We start from the raw sequence: 26,024 nt of genomic DNA, 5'->3' as shown, positions 1-26,024 counted from the left end.
ATGGGCCATCAGATTAGTTATGATCTAATCGGTGTAATGTGCCTTAATGGGAGAGTCCAATTACCAATAGAACTTAGTATTATTCTATAAATACTAGTTGGAAGTAGCGGTCTGGGTATTCCAATCTAGATATTTAAGGTGTAATGCTTTAGGCAATCTTGTGCTTAAACCCTAACCCTAACACCTTGAACAAAGATTGGGGTTCAGGTCAAGTTAGAGTTGAATGCTTAACTTGAATTTGACATAGGCTAGACCAATTTTTTCTTTCTAGTATATAAATGCAGTCAAAGACTCAAACAAAAGGAAAAACTATTCGAAGAAACATTATGAAGAATCTGCTTAGAGAATCTCTTCCGAACTCTGAACAAGTATCGGGAAAAATTACCAAAGACCATATTAAGCTGATGGGCACCCTCACTATCCAATTATCGGAGCATTGGAGTCTCTGTTGACGTGGTCAATTGAAAATATACTTTCAGCATGTATAAGATAATAAGATGGTATCCATCCAAAAAATAATAGTAATAATAAAATTAATAGGTTATTTTATTATGTTATGGTTGGAATTGCTTAAACAGTCAAGCTCAGATACTCAGGTGAGAATATTAATTTTTTTGGGTAACCATTCAGGTGAGAATATTAAGTAACCAGGCTGGCCGAGATGGTGAGACCAATCGTTTGTTGCAGACTTGGAGTCTCATGCTTACAGTGGAAAAGGCAAATGATGAAATTCTCGGTGATTGCTGTGACCACCTGCTTTCGGTAACTACGGTTCAATGCATCAAGTTCGATGTTGATGTATAATAATTCACAAGAAGTTACAGAATTCATTTTTTTATGACTTTCAAAATTTAAAGATACCTTTCTGTGGTTCAGACTTCAGAGTTCAGACGCAACCAGACTCAAAAATCATCACGGGCAATAATATAACCAAAATATGACAAAGCATGACATATTAGATTCTAGTCACGTGAGTCGTGACTCGTGACACACTGTATATAATAGTATAAAGAAAAACAACCAAAAAGAAAAAGTCGAAAAAGATTCCAAATGCATAATGAATAATAAAATAAAGAAAAAATTATGAATAAAAGTCGAACAAGATTCCAAAAAATTTTATTCCATCGTTGTAGGTTTCTTTCCTGGTACGTGACTCCAGAAGAAAGGGGAAAAAAAAAAAAAAAGAAGAAATGAAAAGTAAAAAAGAGGGGGTTCAAAGGATCAAAGCAGGTCCAAGATGACTGCTCTGATTGTAATAGCACAACTGCAATAATAATAGTAGCAGCAGCAGCAGCCGCAGAGCAGCAGCAGAGAGGAAAGGTTATGGGGATGGATTTGGAAAGGAATCCTTCGTTACTGGGCTATCGCATGCCTGCAGAGTGGGAACCCTCATTCACAGTGTTGGATGGGATGGCCTGTGAGTGGCATCATCCCTTTTAATTTATTGATTTTTTTGCTTTCCTATTTTCATGGTTTCTTTGATTCTAAATTTTGAGTCATGGGTTTTTCTTATGTGTTTCTAGAATTGGCAATCCTGTGGAATTTTTATCTTTTGTTCTACGTTTGTGAGATAGATTTTTGTGTAAATCGGAAACTGTCATTCCACTTGTTTGACATAACCTTCAGCAGCTGGAAACTTGTTCCAGGAAATTGGATGGATGTTTGTATATAAGTTGATGACACCCAGAATGTTTTGATCTTTCATGGAACAATTTAGACCTAATGAAGTTGTAGGTATTTTAATGGGCTACTGGGGGAGTGTGCAGATGTTTGTGGTTTTAAGTCTATTTGTGACATCTTGATCCATCTGATAGAAAAGGGAAGAAAGTTCTCTGATCTTTGATTCAGTTCAAGAATTTTAAAACTCTTGAAATTCAGAAATTAGATGAAGATGAAGAAAATTTGATTTGTCTCTCAATGCGTTTGTCATGGTTACTCTGTTACAAGATGCTCTGTTTTAACTACCCACATGACTGGGTCTAACAGCTATGGTTGACCAATTAGCTAGTCTGACTTTTGTAGCCAATTGGGTTTCTGCATCTTGTCTCTTGGGTCTTAGGCTTGCTGAATCAGCAGTCTTATCGAGGTTCCTTTTTCTATTCATGAGTATCGTGTTAATTGTAATTTCATCGAAATCCTATATCACAAAGAATATATCCGATGAATGGAAACATATTGATTACCGGATGTTGAGGAGAGTACCAGCTTGCAATTTCTGAAGTCGAAGTAGAATTGAAGTGTCATTGCCATGGTTTCAACCCTACATGCAAGTAATGCCAAAGTTTAACCTTATATCCCTCGTAGAGCTGTATCTACATCCATTTTATAAACATTGAACTTGAAATGAAGAGTTGTTGGTTTTTATATAACTATGACAAATTTGTGATGTTTATTTAGCGAAAATTTTCTGGCAAGGCTTCATTTTTTTCTTCTTATTTTTATCCTTTCCTCTTTGGCTATGATGCACTATTGAATGATGATTTTTCTTGTTTTTGAATGACATTTCATAACTGTTGACACTAATATAAATCATTTCTTGAATTCTTAATGGATTTAAGACTTTTAAGAGTCATGCTTATTGTTTTGATAATTTTGGAACTGAGTTTCAAATTAACATTTAGGAAGAAAATAAAATATCTGTCATTCTTTGGTTTTCTGAGTTTGTGGGCTCAATGGTAATTATCTAATATTGGGATTTTATTTGTTATGTTTTTGTTCAAGTAGAAAATTAGTTAGAGAGACCAAGATCAGTGTTGATTCAAACATGACGGGCCAAAACAGAATTCACAAGAAGTTATTGTTCTCACAAACAGTGGTGTAGGCCCCCCTGCCTGTGTAGGGACAGCTTGATTACAATATTAGATGCTCCATTTTAGAGATATATTTTCTTTCATTGCATTAGAACCAAAGGCAGTTTACATTTCAGCTTGTTCTATTTTTCTTTTCTCCATAATGGGAGTTTTTTTGGGTGAATAATAACGGGAGTTCTGACTATAATGTAAGGCAGCTAGACTTATAGGAAATTGGTATTTAGCTTATTAGATGCAGAACCCTGGTGGGGGCTAGGTTGGAGTTAGTTGGGAGGGCTGCTCTGCGGTTCCAAGTGGGAGACTTGAACATATCCTTCTATTTATCTTCTTCTTTTGTTTTATTTTCCCTACTTATATTTTGCCTGCAAAATTCATCAACCATACCTTCTCTGATGTGCATTGGTTCCAGGTAATGTGAGTACTATTTTTGTTAATTTTTAACTGACCAATGCTTAACATCATTATTTTCATGGATTTTGTGGTTTTGCATGCTGTGTTATGTGTTCACAAATGGGCCTGTTAGAAAGTTCCTGTTTCTGATTCTGTGGGATGTGACCATTGGGTTAGTTTGGAATTTTGGTAGGTTATTCTACTTCGAAATAGTGGGCGAGCTTAGTCCAACAGTTTAATTGCACAATTGCAATCTGTTAGTTGTGGGTTTGAAACTTGGAAACAGCCTCTCCTACAAGGCAGTTGGGAGGGTGTTGCCTTTCCAGTAATGGGATCCTCATGCACGGGGTTGCATTTTTTTCTTTTTCTTTTCTTTTTTTTTCTTTCTTTTAATTTTTTTAATTTTTTTTAATTTTTTGTGCGTGTGGGTGTGGGGGGAGGCTATTTATTCTGCTTTTTGACTGCTCTCTTTGATCCTAGTTTGTAGTTCATCAAGCTGTAGGATCAAGAGTACCAAGGTTCTTCCATTACTTCCAAATTTTTTGATTCCTAACCTTCTTCTTCTTCTTTTCCTTTTTTTAACTGTTGGATGAGCTTGCGATTTTAGGGACATATTCAGTCATAAAAGTCCAACTTTGCATTATAACCAGCCTTGAAACTTGAGTTACTCAGCCTTCTACATTCTGTCCACGGTCTTGAGTATAGGTAACACTATCCTTTATAGTCTACCACTTCTAAGTATAAGGAACACTTTGATTCTGATTTATTGTGGGTGTGTTATTGTTGACCCTTTCAGTCTACCATTTCTACATTAAAGTCTCTTGGAATTGTTCTTTCTTCTGTGTTACTCTTTTTTGTCCAAGTTTTACATGGCTCCAGATCAGTGATTTCTTATTATAATGCAGTATGCAACTTTTACTAAAATCCCTATGTTTCTGTTCTCACTCTTTCTCTGTGTGACATGACAGTTTCCCCTTGTAGATGATTTCTTTATCTTGTTTTCTTTCCAAGAACAAACTTGTGTCTGCTCTTCAAGTGCATCTAGTCCAGTAATACAATAAAGCTTCATTTTGAATTACAGGAACGTCCTGATAACTGGCGGGGTAATGCAATCCATGTCCAAAGTGTATTTGTGAAGGTAGCAACAGCCATATCCAAGTTTGAGCCCGTGACTGTTTGTGCAAGTGCTACACAGGTCGGTACATGTTGCTGGGGTTGAAGTTTCTTTGGGAAATACCATTCAGAACTCTTCTATGTTGTCTGACTTCACTTCCTCTGATCTTTTTCATGATCTAGTGGGAAAATGCACGTAATCAACTACCCAAAGATATCAGGGTCGTTGAGATGAGTATGAATGATGCCTGGTTTCGTGACACTGGACCAACAGTGAGTTCTTGTTTTTATTTGAAATATTGGTTGTTCATGCAGTTCGTTTAGAGTATGTATCATTTGCTACTTATTTTAGTCTCTTGAAGGATAACTTTTGGTCAATAGTTTGTTGTATGTGACAATGTAGCACATTCAGGAGAGACAGTACGGAAGATTGCTGGAATTGATTGGAATTTTAATTGCTGGGGTGGTAAGGCTTTGAACCCTGTAATTTCTTTTATCATTCATAGACAATATTTGGATTGAGCTATGGTGCATCACTGTTCATTTCTACTCACCTTTTGTCTATGTATAAAAGTGCATCCCAGTGCACAAGACTTCTGCTACTGCGGGGTCTGGGAGGGGCAATTATACACAGCCTTAGCCCCAGTTTTGCAGAGTAGGCTGTTTCTAGAATTTGAAACACTGGTTATAACCAATGGACTGCCAAATCAAAACTTCTGTTTGCATTGAGCAACAACTGATATTCTTATGAATTTTCAATCTTAGTAGACTTAAATTATCAAATGTGATTTTTATGGCTTTGAGCAAGGGAAGTTACCTTTCTGTCTGTGAATTACTAGGTCTTGAAGATGGATGTTATGCAGACTGGGATCTTGATCAACTTGTTGCCAGGAAGGTTTGTTATTTCTTCAGTTTTACTAGTATTTTAATATTGTAACTTCCTTCTTTTAACTCTTCTTCCCAGCATTTGGTAGATGCTTGATTGTGTAACCTCATATTTTCTTTTGATTTCAGGTTTTGGGAATTGAGAAGCTTCCTCGATTTCCTCATTCTATGGTCCTTGAAGGTGGATCCATCCATGTAGATGGAGAAGGTTACGGTTACTACTTTATGTGATAATTTTCATCATAGCATACATGGGCATTTTGTTGTTAATTCTCACAGCTAAGATTTTTCATTCCTTAAATCTGGGTGGAAGCTTAGCACACATTTCCAAAGTATTTCACTTGATCTATTCCTCCTATACGTGACTTGTCAAAAAAAAAAAGAAAAATCGTAAAATTTTATAAGAAGTTTCTTGGCAATTAGTACCCAATGTATCTGCATGTATTGTTGCCATTTTTAAATTTCTTAACCATTTCTTTCATTCTGCAGGTACTTGCCTTACCACTGAAGAGTGCCTGCTGAATAAAAATCGGAATCCAACTTTAACCAGAGAGCAAATAGAGAATGAGCTTAAGATATATCTTGGAGTCAGGAAGGTTATATGGTTGCCTCGAGGGCTATTTGGTACTTATTCCTATTGGCTTATTATATTTTGGAATTTTGTGTAAATATGTTCTTAAGAGTCAGGGATGTCTAGTTTTGAGGAAGTGATATATACTTGATTCCTTTCAATCCTCTGATGGTTTAACCTTGCACTTTTTCAGGTGATGATGATACCAATGGTCATATTGACAACATCTGCTGCTTTGTTAAGCCTGGTGTGGTTCTTTTAGCCTGGACCGATGATGAATCAGACCCACAGTATGAGCGATCTGTTGAAGCATTGTCTGTTCTTTCCAAAACGACAGATGCCAATGGAAGAACAATAGAAGTGATTAAACTCCACATTCCTGGTCCTCTTTTCATGACGGAAGAAGAGGCTAATGGAGTTGCTCAGGTCAGTATGTATAGCCTATGCATTCAATGTCATCTTTGCTCATTCATTTGAAGATACATGCCTTTGTATCTTATAACCTTGTTCTAGATCCATCCTGTGTTATTTTCATTGGAATCTGCTCTTTCAAAATAAACAACATCCATCAAGCATGGGTGAGAAGAATCTGTTCTCACTACTTGTATTTGATGGAATGGGCCTTGAATTCCCAGCTAGACATTGATAAAAGTGTTCCTTTTTTCTTTTGAGGGGCATGCCGCCAGGGGGGGGGGGGATGATGGGTCACATAATTCTTCAAAATTTTTTCCAGGACTCCTTGTAACATACCGTTAATGAGTTGGTATTCCCAACACTAATGGCACCACATCAAGCAACTTCACTAATAATCAACAGAAGGTGTTATACATGACACAGGCACAATACACCACAGATACTGATTTGGGGCAATCCCAATTTTATGAGTCCCAGGCACTTGTATGAGCTTCTACTTCACTATCACAAAGTGCTCAGCCTCACTTAGTGCATGGTGATGTGTGTTAGTGATGTGAACCACCAGGGCCTTCCCAATAGAGGCTGCAAGAAGACCTAGGGCAGCAGCTCTTCTTCCCATGACCCCACTGAAGAACCGAAACAGCAAGGTCATTTTGGTCATTTTCCTGGTATTCTACCCACATCTAGCTTAGTCTCAAAGGAAGCAGAAGCTCACCAGGACTCCAGATCTATTCTTACTTTGCTGATTGGATCATTCCTTGATGAGACATGACAGACTAGTTTGAAGAGGATTCTCGTAGTCAAAGTTGAAGTAGTAGTTAGCAATCCTTTTTTATCTCTAATTTTGTTTATTTGATTTCAGTTGTAGTTTGTACTTGATAAATCTTAGTTTGAGTTGGAGTTCTATTTAGAGTAGGAGTCTTTTTAAGTTGTAGGTTCATTTCAAATTAGACTCCGTAGGTATTGAGTTCTACTAGGAGTTCCGTGTTTTTGGCTATAAATTCAAGGCCAAGGATTGTAAACAATTCAGATTTTCTTAATGAATAAAATATGCGGAGAATTCTTAGCCAGGTGGGTTCAAGTGGCTTGTGTAGGGTTTTCAAGAGGAGGAAACCTTGCAGCAGCCATAGAGTGTTTCTTCTACACCAAAATTTAAATTTCCAGTGGCTACGGCAATCATTCTTCAGCCTTTCCATTAACTTCTGCAAGCAAATAGCCTTCCCTTGCCTTCTCTGCCTTCTTTCTTTGTTGCACCAACCTGGGAAAACCCTCCCGAAACCCTTAAAGCCTTCTATCCCCTATCCCAAACCTCAGTTCCCTCAAACCCAACCCCAGTAACTTTCGTGACCTTATCAGCAGCCTAGATCCACCCCTCCCAAACCCTAGAAAAGTCATCCCTTGTTGATGCAAAATTCCCAAAAATTTAGTGTTGAAATTGAATTTGCAGAAACTTAAATTTAGACCTAATTAACAACCCTGATACCCTATAAACATACTGGCTGAACCTAAACAACATCCCCCTTCAATCTAGAGTGAGTCTAAATTCTAAAAATCCTAGCTGCAAGGTTTTCACCCCCTATTCCTTATAGGCTCTAGAAATCCTAATTGGTCTGCTATTCATCAAAAACCCTGTGATAGTGGCCCCTCCATCCTTGGTTGATATCAGCTAGATTGGTAGGAGACCAGCTAGGAGCCAGTATCCAAGACCTAGGATGAACTAGCAAGCTCATCTGGTAAGTTAGAATTGGGTGTGGGTCCACTTGAGGCTAGGGTTTGGTCAAAGTTAGGTTTTGAATGTTCGGTACAGCCAAGTTGTAGGGTAGAATGTATGCTGCAAGTTGCACTAAATGAGGTTGTTAAATCTTGGTTATGGAGGATTTCTTGTAGAAATAGGACTAAAGGATAAAGGGTAATTTCAAGCAATAGGCTGGATTGTTATGAAATTTGGGTTGTCTCCCTTAGTTTAGGAGAAGTTTCTATCAAAATTTCAGCAAGTTTTAACTGTTAGATGTGGCTGGGAAGAATTCTTGTGAAAAACACCTTCTAATTTGACTGTTTTTCAAAGCAGAGGTTTACTGAATTTTCAACTTAAGGATCAATTTTTAAACTAGGGTTTCTTTTCTTTTCTTCTTCTTTTTTTTTTCTTTCCTTCCTTCTTTTTTGGTTTTTAGTGTTTTGTTGGTTGGAAGGGGCAGCTGAAGGAATCGAGTGCAGGTGTTGATGCTGGGAGGCTGTGGGATGGTAACAAATGGCTCTTTTAATGGAAAAATAAGGCTGTGCAGAGTTTTAGGGGGAGGGTTTGTAAAAAAGGAAAATTGAAAAAAGGAGGGAGAGTTAGTTGTGGGTAATTGGAGGATTAAAAGAATGAGGTGGAGAGGTTTGTAAACTTACTATTGTTGCTAAAAAATTTGATCAGCTTGAATGGTCAAAGATCTTTTTGGGAGGAAGAAAATATAAGAAATCAGGCTTGGGATTTCAGTCTTGTACGCATTTCTCAAGAGCACCAAAACTCTTAGAGAAGGGTCTTATTGTATTCAAATTGTGCAGCAGGATCTCTAAGAATGCATTTGGTTATTTGATTCTCATGATCTGCCTATTAAAAACCTTTCAGATATTTGTTTAGGTGGTCACACCCAAATGCATAGTCCCATACACTTATCAAATTTGGCTTGATAACAGAATCATCTGGATTTCACTGTTTCAGGTTAATTCCTCCTAATTAGTCTACATTTTTCAGGATAAAATCAGTTTGCAGGTCAGGGTGACAAAACGATTTAATGAACCTCAATTCTATAGATGCTGGATTCCATGGGTTTGAAATAGGAACCAATGCAAGCATCATTGGAATTAAGTAACCATACTCACTCTAAAGAACCAAACTGAATTGCACCAATTTAGGGTTATAGGGTTTCAAAATGGGAAATTGGGGGGAAATTGGGGAATCATTTCCAGGTTTCAGCTTTGGCTGAAAACAGGGGTTTGAGTGTAGGGAGGCTGAGGGGATGGTTAGATCCAATATGGAGCTATTTCTGATGGTGGGAAGCATGTTTCTCAAAATTAGGTTTTTGGGGTAAGTTAGGGCTTGCATGATGTCATCGAAATACAGATAAATACTGGTTTTAAGGTTTTGGAGGGGATCTGGAGTTAATGGATGTTGTGGTTCCAATGATAGGTTAGGACTGTAACTGGATTGGAGTATGAGTCACTATGGGGTGGAACAGTTTGGTGAATTTAATTTGGGTTTGAATCCCTGATTTGGGAAAATTCAAACTCAAGAAGCGGGGGCTTTCTAGGGTTTAAGGACAGGGTGAAGGACTTTCTGGACAAAGGATTGACTGGACAGTGGGTGCCTTTGTTTTGGGACTGTTTTGATGGAGGGATATGGCTAGGGATGTAGGGATGGATCAGGATTTTTGTGGGGATCACAATAACCAAAAAGACGGGTTGGGGTGGGGGGGGGAGGTTGGGGAGAAGGCAGGGTTTGAACTGAATCTTCTTACTGTTGCTGCTGTCTTCAAGTTGTAGCAACTTGTAGAGTAGATCTAGATTTATAGTATAAAATAAAGAAAAAATCACTGGTGGGGAAGATGAATCTTCAATCAGTTATTTAAGTGGAGATTTAATGGAAGCTCCTGGGCTTCCCAAGGAGTCAGTTGAACCAATTAGTCCCAACAGTAGCTAGGATCTCAAACACCAAGAAGCTAATCCGGAAGACTTGAGGCTGTAAGAAAAAGATGATCAATCTCACAATGCGAAGGCAGCAACAGCAGCAATCTGCAAAATTCAATAATTAGGAGTCTGATTTTGATCTCAATGAGGGAAGGAGGTGTATTTGTAGGCTTTAATCAGGCTTACGACAATGTCCAAGGAGTGGTTCCTATTTATGTGTTAATACTCATGAGTCATATGACCATTTAAATTGTCATATGATAACTTAAATTGAGCCATCTGATGAACCAAAGTTGGCTAACCAAACCAAGTCTAATCAATCCAATAAAATGTTACTACTAGCCTACCATTTGGACATCTTTTTCTTGCAGATGTAGGTCTTTAGATCTGCATCTCCTAACAACTCTAAAGACTCAAAGTCTCAAACTAAAACCTGGATTCCCGATTAGGATCCACTGACAAATCCTAATTATGATTAGAACTCCAAGATAAGACTTAAATAATAGACCAAGTAAAAAGTAACAATGGCCAAAATAAAGTATTCTAAGACTCAGCTGAACCATTTGGACAATCTTAATTGCATCGCATACCACTTTCTAAGCATACATAGTACTACAACTCCACAATGGTAAACCCACCAACAAAGACAAGATATTATGTTGTTGGCGATGGGCTTACATCCATGGGGTAATGCCCTCACTTTATTCAATACACTTTCACAACTTCAGCTACAGGGAGCTACAACTGATATAGCCCTGGATTGAAGAGGTTCAACTAAGGGCCAGCTTCTGAGTATCACAACTAAAAAATTAACAGTTTATGGTTTTAAGATTTTGGAGTAGTTGATTTTTGGGATACATAAGAACATAGGTATAATGGCTGGATAGTTTTAAAGAGATCTATAGTAATGGCATGTATGGATTGATGGAGTAGGTTCTAGAGTGGGATGAAAATTTATTGGAATAGGGTGATTCTTGGAGAGTACTTAGGTATGATATATGGGGGTGAGACCTAAAGTTTCGGATGTTTCTGACTCAGATTGGTGTAAATCTAAGTTTGAAATTTAGATTTTCTAGAGAGCACGAAAACAGAAGGAACAAGAAAAAAGGGGAAAAAAATTAGGATGGAGAGTCTAGAAGGTGAGAAAAAGAATTTGGGTTGGGGATGATTCAATTTATAGTTTTAAAAGAGAACGACAGGTTAAATTTCTGATAAGGAGATTCGATCTAGGTAGAAATTCAAGTTGCAAGAAAGAGAGAGACCTAAACTTACTAGGAAACGGGAGTAAGAAAGGAAATAGACTTAAAATAGGACTTTGAATCAAATTAATGAAATAAATCCCATTTTCCTAGCTTCTACTCATTTATTAAGCCCATCTAATTGGCTAATTCAAGAGGCCAAATACATATATGATCCAATGCTAGACTAATCTGAAGGAAAGAAGACCAAGTTGGTGATGATTCTATATCAGCAACCCCCTATTTACACAACTATAGTTGTAAGGGTCAAGGAAAAAATTTCGGTCAGGAAACTTGGATTTCGACCTAAGGAAAGTGTGAGATTTCCAAGTTTTGACCTAAATTTTGGTAGAAACCAATGATTTTTTCTTGAAGTTTCAACCTTTAGTTTCGAGCCTCTATAGACACAAAATGACCTGGATTCTTGCATCCTTCCTATTTCAAGTATAATAAACACAATGGAACTACTAGTTTACCAAAAAAAAACCATTGAAAATGTAACATTCAAGTATATAGTATATATAAGAAGAACCGAGAATATTACCTTGCTCCATATAGTTGTCGACGTAGTGGACAATTGCAGCTCTGTATGTGGCTTGATCCACATGCCTAAGATGTCCTGATGGTGGGAAGTTGGGAATCTCTAGATAAGGAGTTGGCTCAATTGCTAATGGAAAGGCTGGTGGTGGTGGTGGTGGTTGTGGTATAGAATGGAAGATCTGCCCAACAAATGAAGAAACACCTTGGTCGTCGGCAGGGGTAGGGACACCATAAGCTCCATAATGATAATAAGGTTTTAGTAGCTAACTCTGGTAGGTGATAGTGAGGAGGGACACCATAAGCTCCATGACCATAAGGCTCCACTGGTGGCTAACTCTGAGTCTAATAGCCAGGAGGGACACCATAAGCTCCATAACATAAGCTCCATAAGTTCACCCAGTAGAACCAACACTCTCCATAGTAGTATTATATGAGGACTCTATGGGCCTATGCCATCCAAATCCTCTAGAGGTGGAGTCTCGTGAATCATCTATGCTCATCGATCTTGTAGAGCCCACCAAGCTCTCCGCATCAGTTGGACAGTAAAACCCACATGATGGCGTGTCTTTTGTGCCATATCCATGTTGTATCCCCTTCCCCTTCCTTGAATATGTTGACAAAACATTTTGCCTCAAGATGTAGCTCCATTATGGTCTGAATCCTGTGTTGCATGGATGAACTGACTCTCACCCGTGAATTTTGTGGTCCTCCTCCCCCTTCCCTGACTCTCACTTACCATTGGTGGTGGTGGTATCCCTAGGATCAGTTGAATCCTAATCATGAGGTCCAACACCTCTTCCCCTTCATCATCATCATTGACCTCATCATTGTCATCAAGGGATGCTTAAGTCGCATCATCCTCAATGTCGGACTAGACAATTAAATCCTTATTATGGGTGGATGCACTAGGGTGTGGCATGAAGGGATGGGCGGGCACTACATGTGCACTCCCCCCCGAGCTATAAAGTCCATTACATCAACCCCCATCTACTCTGCAATCAACTTATTGGGATGATCTCCCTCCTCATCCAACAAGGGCTCTCCACTGTCCTTGATCCAATCAACTACTGGGTTATCATTATCATCTATCTCAAATATGTTGGCCAATTCAATCGTATTACTCTCTCTGTCCATCCCTTGTCTAATATGATCCTCCCTCAATCTCATATAATAGTGTAGGTAGATAAGGTCCTCTAAACACTTCATACCCAATCAGTTGTACCTCTTTGAGTGGATGAGGCTGAATGTGCTCCAATTTCACTCACAACCAGTAGCATAACATGTTTGGGAAAACACTTTGTATGCAATTGTACTCAAGTGAAGTGAGTCACGGCCAAATTGTAACCACCATTCAACTACAACAAACGTACACTCCAAGTCATTTCAATAATCAATACTGAAGTTTAAGTAACTAAATAAAAATAGAATATAAGTAATTAAATCTATAATGAATTAACTTACCCCTAGGGGAGGATTCCCGTCCCCATATGGCCACGAAACGACCAAAACTCCTAGTGGCATCCCTTGTTAATAACTTAGTATAAAATTATGAATTATGAATATCAAATCGCAATCTCACCTCCGTAAGGATGACTGCTTGTTTAAATGGATCCAGTCCCAACCTCTCCACTACATTTTGGACGGCATCTATCAAATTTTGTGTCTTCCCAAGCATATCTTTGTAATGGTACTTGGGATTTAGATAGTATGCTATGTGAGAAAAAGGAAAAATAAAAGGGAATAGTGAATACTTAATAGTATGATAATATAATGAAAATTAAATTGATTACTAGACTTAACAACTCACCTTTAGCAACTCACCAGCCTTATGTAGTGGATGCTGCAACATAGACTCCCATTTAATTTAGATGATGTTGAGGATTTTCTTATTGCCCTGTGGGTAGACCTGAGATGCTTGCTACTTCATCCTATCTACTGCAACCCGTATGTGTGGTAGAGTAGGTCTTCTTTGTTGATCTACCATCCTCAACACATACACCATAAGCTCAAGCATCTTCACCACTTCCCTCACATTCTTCCAGAAAGTGTCATCAAGTATAGTCAATTGTGCTTTCCTTCCTCCTATAGATGAAGAACCATTCAAGTTAAACCACTACTCTGATGCAAACAAGCTCTTAAAGCCAATCTTCCTACTCTCAAAGCTTTGTAGTGTTATCCAATTGGTAGCAAATCTGGATATGTCTGGCCTCACTAAGTCACCCTGGCACTTGTTCCTCATCATCATTAGTGCATAGGTGTGGTTATAGATGAAGGTGCCAACTTGTCGGCTAGCTTCATGATCTTCTTCATAAGCTTGACCTTCCCCATGTCCTTTATCATTAGGTCAATACAGTGGGCACCACATGGAGTCCAAAAGAGCCTATATCTGTCCATCAAGGCATCAATATAAAGTCATAAAGTGTATATGTAATTTAGTATGTATTTAACAATTAACAATGAAAATTAGTACTATAAGTAGAAGCATGAGTTGATACTCACCTGGGGTTCTCCATCATCTTTAATCCATCTTTCTTATAGTTGGAGCCATTATCAATCACAATTTGTATCACTTTTTCCACTCCAACCTCCTTCACTACTTGCTTCAATAATTTGTAAATGTATTTTGCATCCTTCTTCTTACTAGATGCATCTATTGACTTGAGGAACATTGTCCTTCCATCACAATTCAACATAAAATTGATGATGGACTGTCTAGTGGGACCAGTCCAATCATCATCCATCACTGTCAATCCATAATGAGCCCACATAGGCTTTAACCCATTTAGTACTCATTCAAGTCCTCTTTATGCTTAGGAAAATAGACATTATATATCTCATGTGGGGTGGGCCCCTATACACCACTCCTAGGCCTGGCTATCTCCTTAATCATACTCTTGGACTGTATGTGTTAGAATACTATGGTACATAGCTCATTTGGAGAAAGCCATCCCTATTTTCTCCTTCAAACTCTCTCAGAAGTGCTTTAACTTTCTCTGCTTTTGCTCAAACCTCTTAAATAGGGTTAGATTATTATAAAGAATCTCAAGATCCAGATATATAAGATGTGCTGATGAAGCTCGACCCCTTCTTTTGCCTCCTCATGTCATCAACCCTCGCCTGCTTCCCTACTCATCATCATCGCCCTCCTCATTTGTGAAGACTTTGGGTCAGGGTCACATCCATAATCTCTTGGCTCCTTTGGATCAAAATCCTGTTCTCTTGGCTTTGAAGGTCATCTAGGCATGCATCTTCAAACTCCTCCCTTTTTGTTCTCTTCTCTTTCCTCTTTAGCTTTCCCCTAGCCAAGTATGAGGTTATTGCCTTCTTGATCTTTGAGGGCATCCTTTGGCATCCTATTACATCCCTACTTTCCCCAGGTAGATGCACCTTCAGTCTAGTGGCTCCACCTCCTCCTATTTGTTTTTTGCAATAATTACATTCACTCTTCTTCCTATCATCTGTTAGTGGCCTCTCATATTGCCAAGCTATGTCTAACATTTTTTAAATAGAGTACTTGAAACAAGAAATATATTAAAAAGGTCCACAATATGCTCCAAAAATTACATACATGCTTCTAATAATAATCTCCTATTTTGAAATATAAAACAAAGATTAATTAATATTTTTAATATCTAAATAATTTAAAAAATATATAAAATACACACTATGTATCTTAAAAAGCTCTACAACATGCTCAAAAAATTATATACATGTTTCCACTAATACTCTCCTATTTTTAAATTTAAAACGTAAATTAATTAGTATTTTTTAATATTTAAATAACTTTAAATTTATTTAAATATATTTCAAACAATAAAAATAGATAGTTAACAACAAAAAAATTGATTCAACACCATCACAACAATATGGTGTCTCACATACATTAATTTGAAGCTCATACATCTACTATACATATACATTTTTAGCAATAGATAAATAATTTACAAAATAATATTTTATTTAAAAAAAAAAAAAAAAAAACAGGAAGAACCAAAAATTAATTTTGACACAAAAAAATTCATAGATAAACACCTTATACTCGACATACTTTAATTTGAAAGCAATCTAAGTTGATTTGAGCCATAAACAAGACAAAAATTAAAAAAATGGAGAACTTTGTTAACTCACCTTGTTTGATTCTCAAAAACCTAACAATGGAGGAGCCGAAGTGGAGTAGGAATCCAAAGGAGTTGTTAAAATGAGGTGAAATGGGGGTAGAATGCAAGAGAAATAAGAAAAAAATTGAAATCAGGTCGAAACTAGCATTGGCATAAATGGTCGAAACTGGTGGAACTTGCATTATTTCGTAGGTTCTGCTTGAAACATGTGATTTTTATAATTGAAGAAGTCATGTTTCGTAACGGTATAAAATTGTGTCGTTATGACCGAAATTTCGTACCGTTTCAATCAAAACAAACCACTTCGACGAAAAAAATGGAGTTTCATTTCGATTTGCATAAGTGCAGAAATTTTGACCATTTCGATTGAAAATTAGTCCATGGTAAGGGTGCTACAACACTTAAGACGATCATATTCTCCAATCCCTATCAATATTCAATTTCATCACAAGTTGACTTAGGAGTTTTTGCAAGCATATAGCCTACAGTCAAGTACACATCATAAACTTATCTGACAAAAGTGGAGCTACTCAACCTATGTAACCCACTGGTGACTGCCTAGTTGATGCAAATCAACTTGATCAACAACCCCCTGTCCATACAACTATAATTGTAAATTTGTAAGGGTGCTGTAACACTTTAGACAGTCATATTCTCCAACCCCTCTCAGTATTCAATCCCATCACAAGTTGACTTAGGGTTTTTCTCAAACATGTAGCTTACAGTCAAGTACACATCATATATTTACCTGACAAAAGTAGGGCTACTCAACCTATGTAATCCCATCTGTGACTGCCTACTTGATGCATAATAATCAACTTGAATTTAGGCCTCCAAATACCAAAACCCTTTTTCATCATAAATTCAATTTGGGAATACCTGTACTGCCTCTTTAATGCACACAGTAACCTTTAATGTTCTCTAACAAAGTAGAAACCCATCGTGATTAGAGACAATGTTTTAGCGGTTTCAGGTTTTTCCTTCTAAATCTTCCATCTGGACTGCTCAAATTGGCTCCAAAGTGGACGGATCAGCATGAATCTATAAAATCTCCATCTAAACTATGTATAGGCTTTGCCCACAGCACTGCCAAATCACCTGTAACTGTTGTAGATCACTAGAAGCCACTGCCAAACACTATCTGACACCTTGGTTATTAGAATTGTTGTAGATCACTAGAAGCCACTGCCGAACACTATCTGACACCTATGAGTTACAACAATGTCAATTATACACCATTTCCTGCAATGCCCACATTCTTGCCCCACTACATCACTAATAGCCATTGTTTCTGTTCCGTTACTCATCAACGGCGCAATGCATTATATGCACTGCCCTATCAGTGCACCTGCTGACAGTGATGCATGTAAGATTACTATGTATCTGTCCCACGAGTCTCAGGGACTCTGTGTGAGTGCATCTGTCACTGACTGTGTTGAAACAATGACAACACCAACTGTCATTTGTGCAACAATGATAATTTATGTCCTCTTATCCTCTGAACCTTCAAAGAATGGAATCCGAGGTATTAGAGCTAGGTCTGAGAACATGAGTAGGATAATCTGACGTGGATCTGGTGGTCAATTTGCGACTGTTCTTGGTCACCTAATGACTTTGGAAGTGGCTTCTTCTATGCAAGCTTGGTATTTGGATGTGTAGTCCATATCTCAAGACATGTCCAATTTACATTGTAAATGGTAAAAATGTGGACAGTAGTACAAGTGGCTTGGCTGTAGCATCTTTTGACAAATTTTTAAGGAATCAAAATATGTTAAGATTATTAACTGAATACTTTATGTTAAGTCTAAAAAACGGATGCTTGAAAGGAAAATTCTACTACTTTTACTGAACGTAGTTTCAAGGTTGATGCTTGAGCATAAAAGGAAAGTTGATGTGTGGTAAATTATGTTTCTCTCAATCTTGATTGAAACTAAGATGGTGTATGGTGCAGAATGTTGGGTTGTTAAGAAACATCATATAGATAAACTTAATGTAGCAGAAATGAGGATGCTAAGATGGAAGAATGGCAAAACTAGGAAAGATAAAGTAAGGAATGATCATACTAGAGCCAAGCTACGAGAAACTTGATTGAGGTGGTACGGCATGTCCAATGGAGACCCTTAAATGCCCTATACGTAGAAGTGCCATAATCCAGATCAAAGGAATTAGAATAACTAGGGGCAGACCTAAGATAACCTCAAGTGAAGTGGTGACAGGATATATGTATAGCTTAGGCCTTGTATCTAGTATGACCTCAAATAGAGCTGATTGGAATCAAGGATCCGTGTAGCTGACCTGATGTAACCCTGGAATATAGGGCCAATGGTAGGATCTTTTCTAAGAACCAGCAGGCAATCTAGGGTAGAAAACTCTGCTGTTTTAGGGCAAAACACAATGGACAGCAGCTAAGTGTGCAAATTGCCGTGCAGTTAAGGCTAGTTTGAATTCCAAACCTTGGATCTAGGTATAGGGGAGGTCTAGGATTAATTAGAGAGGGGTTTTAAGTTTTGGCTTAGGGTTTGGTCTGAAAACAAGAAAAACATTCTATTTTAAACAAAACTGTACTTGCAGAAGTTTTCCTAAGTCAGGGTTTGTGAAATTTGGGGTTTTTGAAATTATAGGGTTAGGGTTAGGGCTGAAGTTGAAGGTATACAGGGTGTGGGAGATGGTAATCCTTATAGTGGGTTTAGGGTTTGCTTGAGGCGTTAGGAAGAAGATAAGACTATTCTAGTTGAACTAGGTTTCTTGAGGTAGAAGATGAATTGCAAAAAATTTAAATTAAAGGAGTGAAGGCCTATTAATGGAGAAGGAAGTAGGGACGAGACTAGGAGAGGGGTACGATCCTATTAATGGAGGGGGAAGGTGATAGGGTAAGAAATTCTTGGGTTTAAGGTTTCTGGTGGGCTGCTGCTACTGCAAGAAAGAAAAGGTAATAGGGGAGGGTTGCATGGGGTGTAGGAGGGTGGGAAGGGGTAGGGGAGGGTCTGGGGTTGCACTTACTTGAATAAGGGGACTTGAACTTGCAGAACACTTGAAGATGAATGCTGCCACAGGCTTGAATTAAGGGGGATGTTGAAAACTGTCAGAATTCTAATTCACACTCAGCCATGGGATTCCTCTTAGGAACCCATGACTCTCCACTCTTCCTTCAAACATGTATATTTATTAATTAATCAAGTCTGCCTTTTTACATGATGGGAGACGCTATTTACAACCTTGTTATACTGAAGGAAACTAATTAGCACTTAAAAAAGGAAACCTTCTTGGACCAACTAAGGAATCCGATTTGAATTAGAATTCTCTAGTACAATTAGACTCAAACTTATAAAGTAGGAAAAGACTCTTAAGTAAGAGTTCCTAAACAAATACAAATTGCAACATAAGAGATCAACTTTTAAGAGGAATCCTACTTGAAATTGGATCCCAACTAGGACTCCTAATTACATCATGACTCTAACCACTAACTCAATTGAGATAACAAAAATAGATTCTAACTCCTAACACCATGGGAAACTAACTAGACCATTATGGCCTCAAGGGGATAATGACCAAAATACCCCTTAGGTAATTCGGCTAGCTCTTGCTGCCTCATGTTAGTGGGCTGTTTTGGGGCCAAAAATGTGCACTGCTGTATGGTGGCCAATCCTGGTTACATCATGACCCCATTTAGTTGGGACAAAGGCTTCTTGTTGTTGTAATCCTAATTGAAACTGATCGCAGATTCTGAGAATCTAGATACATATTTTTCCGAAGGTAAAATTGATTTCTATGTTGCTTTATAAGTTTGTCCTTAATGTTTTGCTTGCAGACTGGTGTAGCCAAACCTAGACCTTCAAGTACAAGACTTGCTGCTGCTTATGTAAATTTCTACATTGCCAATGGTGGAATCATTGCACCGGCATTTGGAGACGAAAAGTTTGATAAAGAAGCATTTCGTGTGCTCTCCACAGCCTTCCCAAATCATGAAGTAAGCATAGCCACCTCATCCATCTGGTTTCTACTAATTCACCTTACAAATATTTTATTTACAACACATGTAAAGCCGTGTAATATTTGAAAAAATGACATGAACTATGAGCTTTGGCCAATAGCGTGATTGGGTGATGTGCTGCAAACCCATATGAAGCTTGTGCTGAAGACAGCCTTACTCACCAGGAAATAGAGTAATAAAAAAGTAAGATAACATATAAACCCCCAACTTGGGTAACGTACTGTTTTTTGGGTGAAAACTTGGGTATTGTACTGTCTGCACTAAAAACGAAATGAAACAAGATATAAACTTAAGATACCTAAACCCATATGCATACACCATGCTGGCACCATGTTTTTCATGGCACATAACTTCTATTATTTTGTGTCTTGTTCAGTTGCTACACTTCTTGTAATATATACACGTATTCATTATATAAAGGGAGTATGTGCCTGAGTGACATGGTGACACCTTTAATAGGTGCATTTACAACTCGGTAACCTTCGTATATTGCTCCATTTTTTCTCTCTTGTTCTTTAAAATAGGAGTATACAAGTGTTCTCATGAATAATTTGAATGTGACATATCATATGTTAATATTTTTGTTTTTGGGTGAATAATTTTGAATTATCACATGTTTAATTGTTATCAAAAGGTACCATTGTAATGCACATTTCTTTAGAGTTAATGTGAAATAATACTGGGAAGCTTGTTGAAAACAGATTGTGTTTCAATGCTGAAGGACAAAAAGGTGAGTTTGCAACCCATCTAATACCTTGAGTGAGGGGTATCAATATGAAAACCCCTGATAGAACTTTTTTGGCTTAGAACAGCTTGGTCAATAATTTTCCCATCTCCTACTGTCTTTTTCTTGTTTCTATACGGAGTACTGAAACATTGTTAATCCCCTTAGCTAGGAAGGTCTTGGTTGAGTGCTGTTCCCTTATTATCTCTCTCCTTCCTTTTGTGACTTTTCGATTTGCTGTTGGTTTCAGGTTGTAATGGTTGAAGGATCAAGGGAGATTGTTTTGGGAGGTGGAAATATACACTGCATAACACAACAGCAACCAGCCTTTACAAACAATATTGTGAAACATGAATAATCTTTTCTCATTTTACAGGATAGATAGGAAAATATATGAAAATACTAGTAAATCATTTCTACTTTTCTTGTTGGATGATTGTGGCAAAAGCTAGGATCATGTTCTGTCGAGCACAATCCATTTATTATAAAAACATACCTTGTGAAGAGGTAATATAAGATAAATTATCTTAATTGTTGCTTTGAATTCATGTTCCAACAATCGATGCCAATGTTCGAGTTCAGATTCAGCTAACATAAACCTGGTGTAAACCATGGATGATCAAAATCATGGTTCTGAATGGTCAACCCAATCTTGAAATCAAGGGTTTGATTTTTAGGTCAGGATCTTGGAAAATAGTAGCTTGACTTGATCATTTCCCATGGTGTGGAAGGATGTGTGATTTCTGAATTTTGGTGGGATTAATATATCTTATCATGTCATCTTGTCATCTTTCAGCCTTTGTTTGCAAGGTTCATGTGCCTTGGTAATCTTATGAAAATGTATTTGGTGTGGGATCTTGTGTTTAAATATAGATTAGTTGGCTGGGAGACCAATTGACTGAGATGCTAAACATGCATTCTTTGTGTGTGTGTGTATATATATATATATATATATATCTAGACCAATTTTCCAGGTGAATGAACTATATAGTCAAGTGCTTCAAATTTCACACCATTTACTAGAATAGTAGGAAGAAGGTTGTTTGCTGCACTCCTCTGTGTGCTCTGTTGAAACTCTTTCTCTTCTCCAGTGAATGTCTGTTTGAAGAAGGGTAGTTTCTATTCAAGTTTCACCATGTCTGGTAATCTACTCATTCTGGAGAAATGGAACTCGGCACAACAATTTTTGACTTCACTCACTATGGTTTTGAGCATAGATTCATACTTTTCCATGTCAAGTTGAAAGAGTTGGATAAGATCCTTCAGGTGGAAATTAAGCTTGGAATGACTTCTTAAACTATGATGAGGATCTTCTTCACTGCTATCAAACAATAACCCAGAACCATTTTACCCAAACCTAGGAAGTTCTGGTGAATCTCACTCACCAGCATTCATTCCCACTCATCCGATATCAATCACTCTTCATTGCTTTCCTGGCTACACTCAATACATTCAAGTTCAACCACTCACCAATCACCTCGTTGACCTTCTTGCTCTCCTCAATTTCAGAGAAGTCGCATTGGGACCTAAAGCTTGGTGCTGGTTTATAGTCTCTAAATCATCCTTCAGATGCACTAAGTCTAAAATAACTAACCAAGGGAAGAAGGATATTGAAGGTCACTGCTGTTGTCCAATCTTGTGTTTCAAACTTTTAGGTTTTGCCAAATGGACCTGCAATTTATTTTCCTCAAGGAGGTAAATTAATCTTACAAACAGATGCAAGATATGAACATTTTAGGTAAATTTTTTTTTTTTTGGGTCAAAGGATAAGAGCTTCATTAAATAAAAGAGTTTAAGCCAGGAGACCTGGACAATAACAACAATTGATCAATCATGAAAATAGGTGGGACCAAGAACCTATCCCATTTGAGGAACTATAAGCACCTTGAAGTGCCACAATTGTAGGTAGCAAATCTGAATTTACTTAGAGATTGGAAACTCCCAAAGTACGCTCAAGAAGTAAGCCATCTCTAGTAGCTTGGAGTTCAAGAGTTGCTGCCGAGCAACCCAAGCAATCAAAACACTGTGTTGCTACAAAGATGCCAGCCGAACCCATTAGATGCAACTCCTACCGCCTTTGCTCGTGTCCCCATCCCCAGAACCATCTACAGATACCTGAAAATACCTCACATCTTCCATAGGAGGAATTAAAGCAATTGGTTGCCTTCCTCTATCATCACAAATCCTTATGTTGAGATTTTGTATATCTGCACACAAAAAAAGAAAAGTAAGTCATAGTGCAAGTAATCGAAGCATCAATATCACGAAAGAGAAAATCATTTCTAGTGTTCTAAATACACTAAGTTAAAGCACTCCAAATTTGGTTGACTCTATCCAAATCATTGCAATCCTTAAATTTTGTATGGATAAAAGCCATCCAATCATAAATATGACTTCCTCTAAATTCTGATGTGTTAATGTGCAGAGGAAAAAGTTCCTAACAACGTTTTGCATGGGAGTGAAAAAATAAGGCAAGACAAACACTTCCTCTTCCCATAACCACAAATCAAGCATAAAGGAACTAAAGTGATATGTCTAACAAATAAAGAAATGTTTGTCGCAATTGCTTTATGAGATGATCTCCACAAGAAATGTTTGATTTTGAGGAAGGTGGGGATGTGCCATATTTGTTTCAAAATTTTAGAGGAAGAGGATGTTAAAACAATATTACCTTGAGAGTCTGTCATAGCCAAGCATTGGAAGTAGGCAAACCAATCAGACAAAATACAATTTTTGTTCTTGTACAAAATCCATCTATCAAGGGAGTCACTAGAAAGGATGGGGATTGTCAAAATAGCATTGACTTCAATGGGTTTGAAAAGGGATTGTAATAATGGGATATCCCATTGTAATTTAGGCCAACCAATAAGATTTTAGACCCACATCGGACTGTGGCCTAGGGGAGGGGAGGAAATACCTTTAAAAGGTAATGAAGGGAGCCAAGGATCCTTGTAAATGTTAATGGTAGCCACATTACCCACTTGTTTATCCAAACCTTGTTTGAGAACCTCCTTCCCCACAAGTATGCTTCGCCATCCTCAAGACCTATAAGAGGGAGCAATGCATTCAAGAAAATGTGTGTCTTTGATGTATTTTGCATGCATAACCTGGGCCTAAAGAGAATCAAGATTGGTTAGCAAACACCAACTTCTTTTTCCCAGCAAGGCTTTGTTAAAGCACTGGACATTCCTAAAACCTAGGTCACCCTCTCCTTTACCTTTACAAAGAGTTTCTCACTTGACCCAAAAGAGGCCTTTCCCATGGTCATCTTTCCACCAAAATTGCCTATTTCTTTGATTCATCTGGTTGCATAGTTCACTGGGGGTGAGGAAACAAGACATGGTGCAAATCGGTAGAGCAAAAACCATCTGTCGGAGGAAAGGCTTTTAGTGGGCCAGTGAATGGTGAATCTTAGGAGATTGAAGATTGAGAAAGCTTTCTCAAGCACTCTGGCCTTTAAACAATGACTTGGCAGAAGTACTCCAAGCTGTCAAAGGCAAAGTCGTCCCCTCCCTCAGATTCAATTGCTATACAAACAAAGATACTCATTTGACTTTAATTAGAATTTCTTCCTCAATTTGAAGCAAGAGAGTTTGTTGGCAAAAAAAGAAAAAGGAAGAGAGTTTTATATCTAGGGGATGGGGTTATTACATATGTTGTCTGTAGGGGCCAAACCCATATTCTTCACAAGAATTTTGAGTCTTTTACCATTCTACCATCCCTGCACATTTTGTTTGCTTTTTTTATGGGAAATAAAAGTTGCATTAGTTAAGAATCCATAGGTATTGGGGTTCAATCACAAATAAAAAAAAAAAAAAAAAAAGGATTAAATCTGACTAGATAAGAAGATAAAACTTTACCAAGAAAAACAAGAAACTAGATTGAAGTATAATTTTTTATTAATTCTCTCCTCGCTAGTTTATTACTACTTCCCTATCGATATTTGGGGAAAACAATCAAATATATTTTGCAAAAATTTCATTAAAAGAAATATTCAAATATTAAGGCTATGGGGTTCAAGTTTGGCAACCATATAGGTAGAGGTAGTAAGACCAAGGAAGTCTTGAGTTCGGATCTTTGTCCCTCCACACTCCCCCCCCCCGGCACCTTCCCATCCTCTGGCCTGTGGCCCCAATATTTGTGACTGGTTTAAAATGATAAAAGAAAAAAAGGTGTTTGGCCCAGGTGGTCTTGTTCCAACTTTAGTCTAAATAAAGCTTGGGCTCAAGATTTTGGCCTTGAGGATGGGTTAGGACAAAGATGTTTTAGCCTAAGTCAAGGCCAAGGCTTGGTTGTTTTGCCTAGGGGTGTCAATAGTTCGGGTTGGGCCGGTTTCGGGCCGGGCCAAATGGTTTCGGGCTGAAAAACACTTAGCCCAAACACGGCCCATTAAGAAAATAACGGTTTCAGGCCGGTTTCAGGCCGGTGCGGTGTGGGTTCGGGCTGACTAACGGTTTGGGCTAACGGTTTAGAATTGGGTTTACTAACGGTTTAGGTTTGGGTTTATTAGCGGTATGTTTTGAGTATCTTGTTGATATGTAAAATTTATCAAGAGAATATGAATACATATAAGCATTAAGTTATTTCTAAGTCTTTTGTGTTGGGTGTTCAAAACCAAAAAGTTTTTTTCTACAAAGAAATAAAACTTACAGAACTAATATACAAAAGAAAGCTTTCATCTTGATGAATTTTAGTAGGTTGTCTTTGCTTATTTTCCTCCCCCATATTGATACTTATAAAAATGGATCAAAATAAAGCATTAAAAAATTTTCAAATGATAATACACTTGTTATATATTTTCCAAGCCCATCTTCCAAATGGCATGTTTGCATATTCCAAAGCAAAACAATTAAGGAAAACAATGGATATTTGGGGGTTTTCTTGTCTTTTACATTTAAATTTAATTTATTTTATTTCTTTATAACGGGTTTAATGGGCTGGTTCGAGTTCGGGCTGGTTTCGGGCCAAATGCTTCGGGCTAGCGGGCCACACACGGGCTGGCCCGGCCCAGCCCAAACCATTGCGGGCTAAGGTTGTTCAGCCCAAACACAGCCCATTAAGCTTCGGTTTGGGCTGGTTTGGGCTATAGCGGGCCGGTTCGGTTCAGTTTCAACGGTTTAGGTTAGGTTTTGACACCCCTAGTTCTACCCAATCTGTAATTGATTTATTGGCCTGATTTTAGCCCTGATCTTGACTTTGATTTTGTCATTGATTTTGCTTTGATCATAGTCCTTTGCTTTTGTCCTTGACTTTTGCTCTATTTCTGACCCTAATCCTAACCCTAAATTTGGCCTTGATCCCATCCTGATTTTAACCATGAATTTAATATTGACTCTCATATTAATCATGGACAAGGAGAAGGCCAACCCCTCCCCACCTGAACCAATTAGGGACAATCAGGGTCGGATTGTGTTTGCCTTGGCCCTTTAGGTTTTAAGGTTAGGGACAAGAATCTTAGGCCTTGAATTAGAGTCATAATAGGAATCAAAGGTAACCAAATGCAACATAACAACATCTAGGGTTGGAATTGGGTTCAGAAGAGCACGGCCCAACTCATCCCT

At 37.9% G+C, this 26,024-nt stretch overlaps 1 protein-coding gene across 1 annotated transcript; it reads left to right on the top strand.

Annotated features, from left to right (window-relative positions):
• The first annotated feature begins 1,171 nt into the window (after window positions 1-1,171).
• On the top strand, window positions 1,172-21,031 carry EMB1873 (porphyromonas-type peptidyl-arginine deiminase family protein). Its single transcript, XM_089157936.1, is given in 11 exon segments — window positions 1,172-1,386; window positions 1,388-1,417; window positions 4,282-4,395; window positions 4,497-4,586; window positions 4,695-4,779; window positions 5,153-5,208; window positions 5,328-5,406; window positions 5,688-5,822; window positions 5,963-6,195; window positions 19,557-19,715; window positions 20,714-21,031. Coding segments are annotated over 11 exon segments (1,152 nt in total). The 5' UTR covers window positions 1,172-1,323; the 3' UTR covers window positions 20,822-21,031.
• The last annotated feature ends 4,993 nt before the right edge of the window (window positions 21,032-26,024 follow it).

Source organism: Hakea prostrata, chromosome 6 (genome assembly GCF_041222555.1).
Source record: "Hakea prostrata isolate BN-2017 chromosome 6, UWA_Hpros_2, whole genome shotgun sequence".
In the NCBI taxonomy this organism is placed as follows: Eukaryota; Viridiplantae; Streptophyta; class Magnoliopsida; order Proteales; family Proteaceae; genus Hakea; species Hakea prostrata.
The sequence above is the reverse complement of the archived record's forward strand: the minus strand, read 5'-3'. Positions and strand labels throughout refer to the sequence as shown.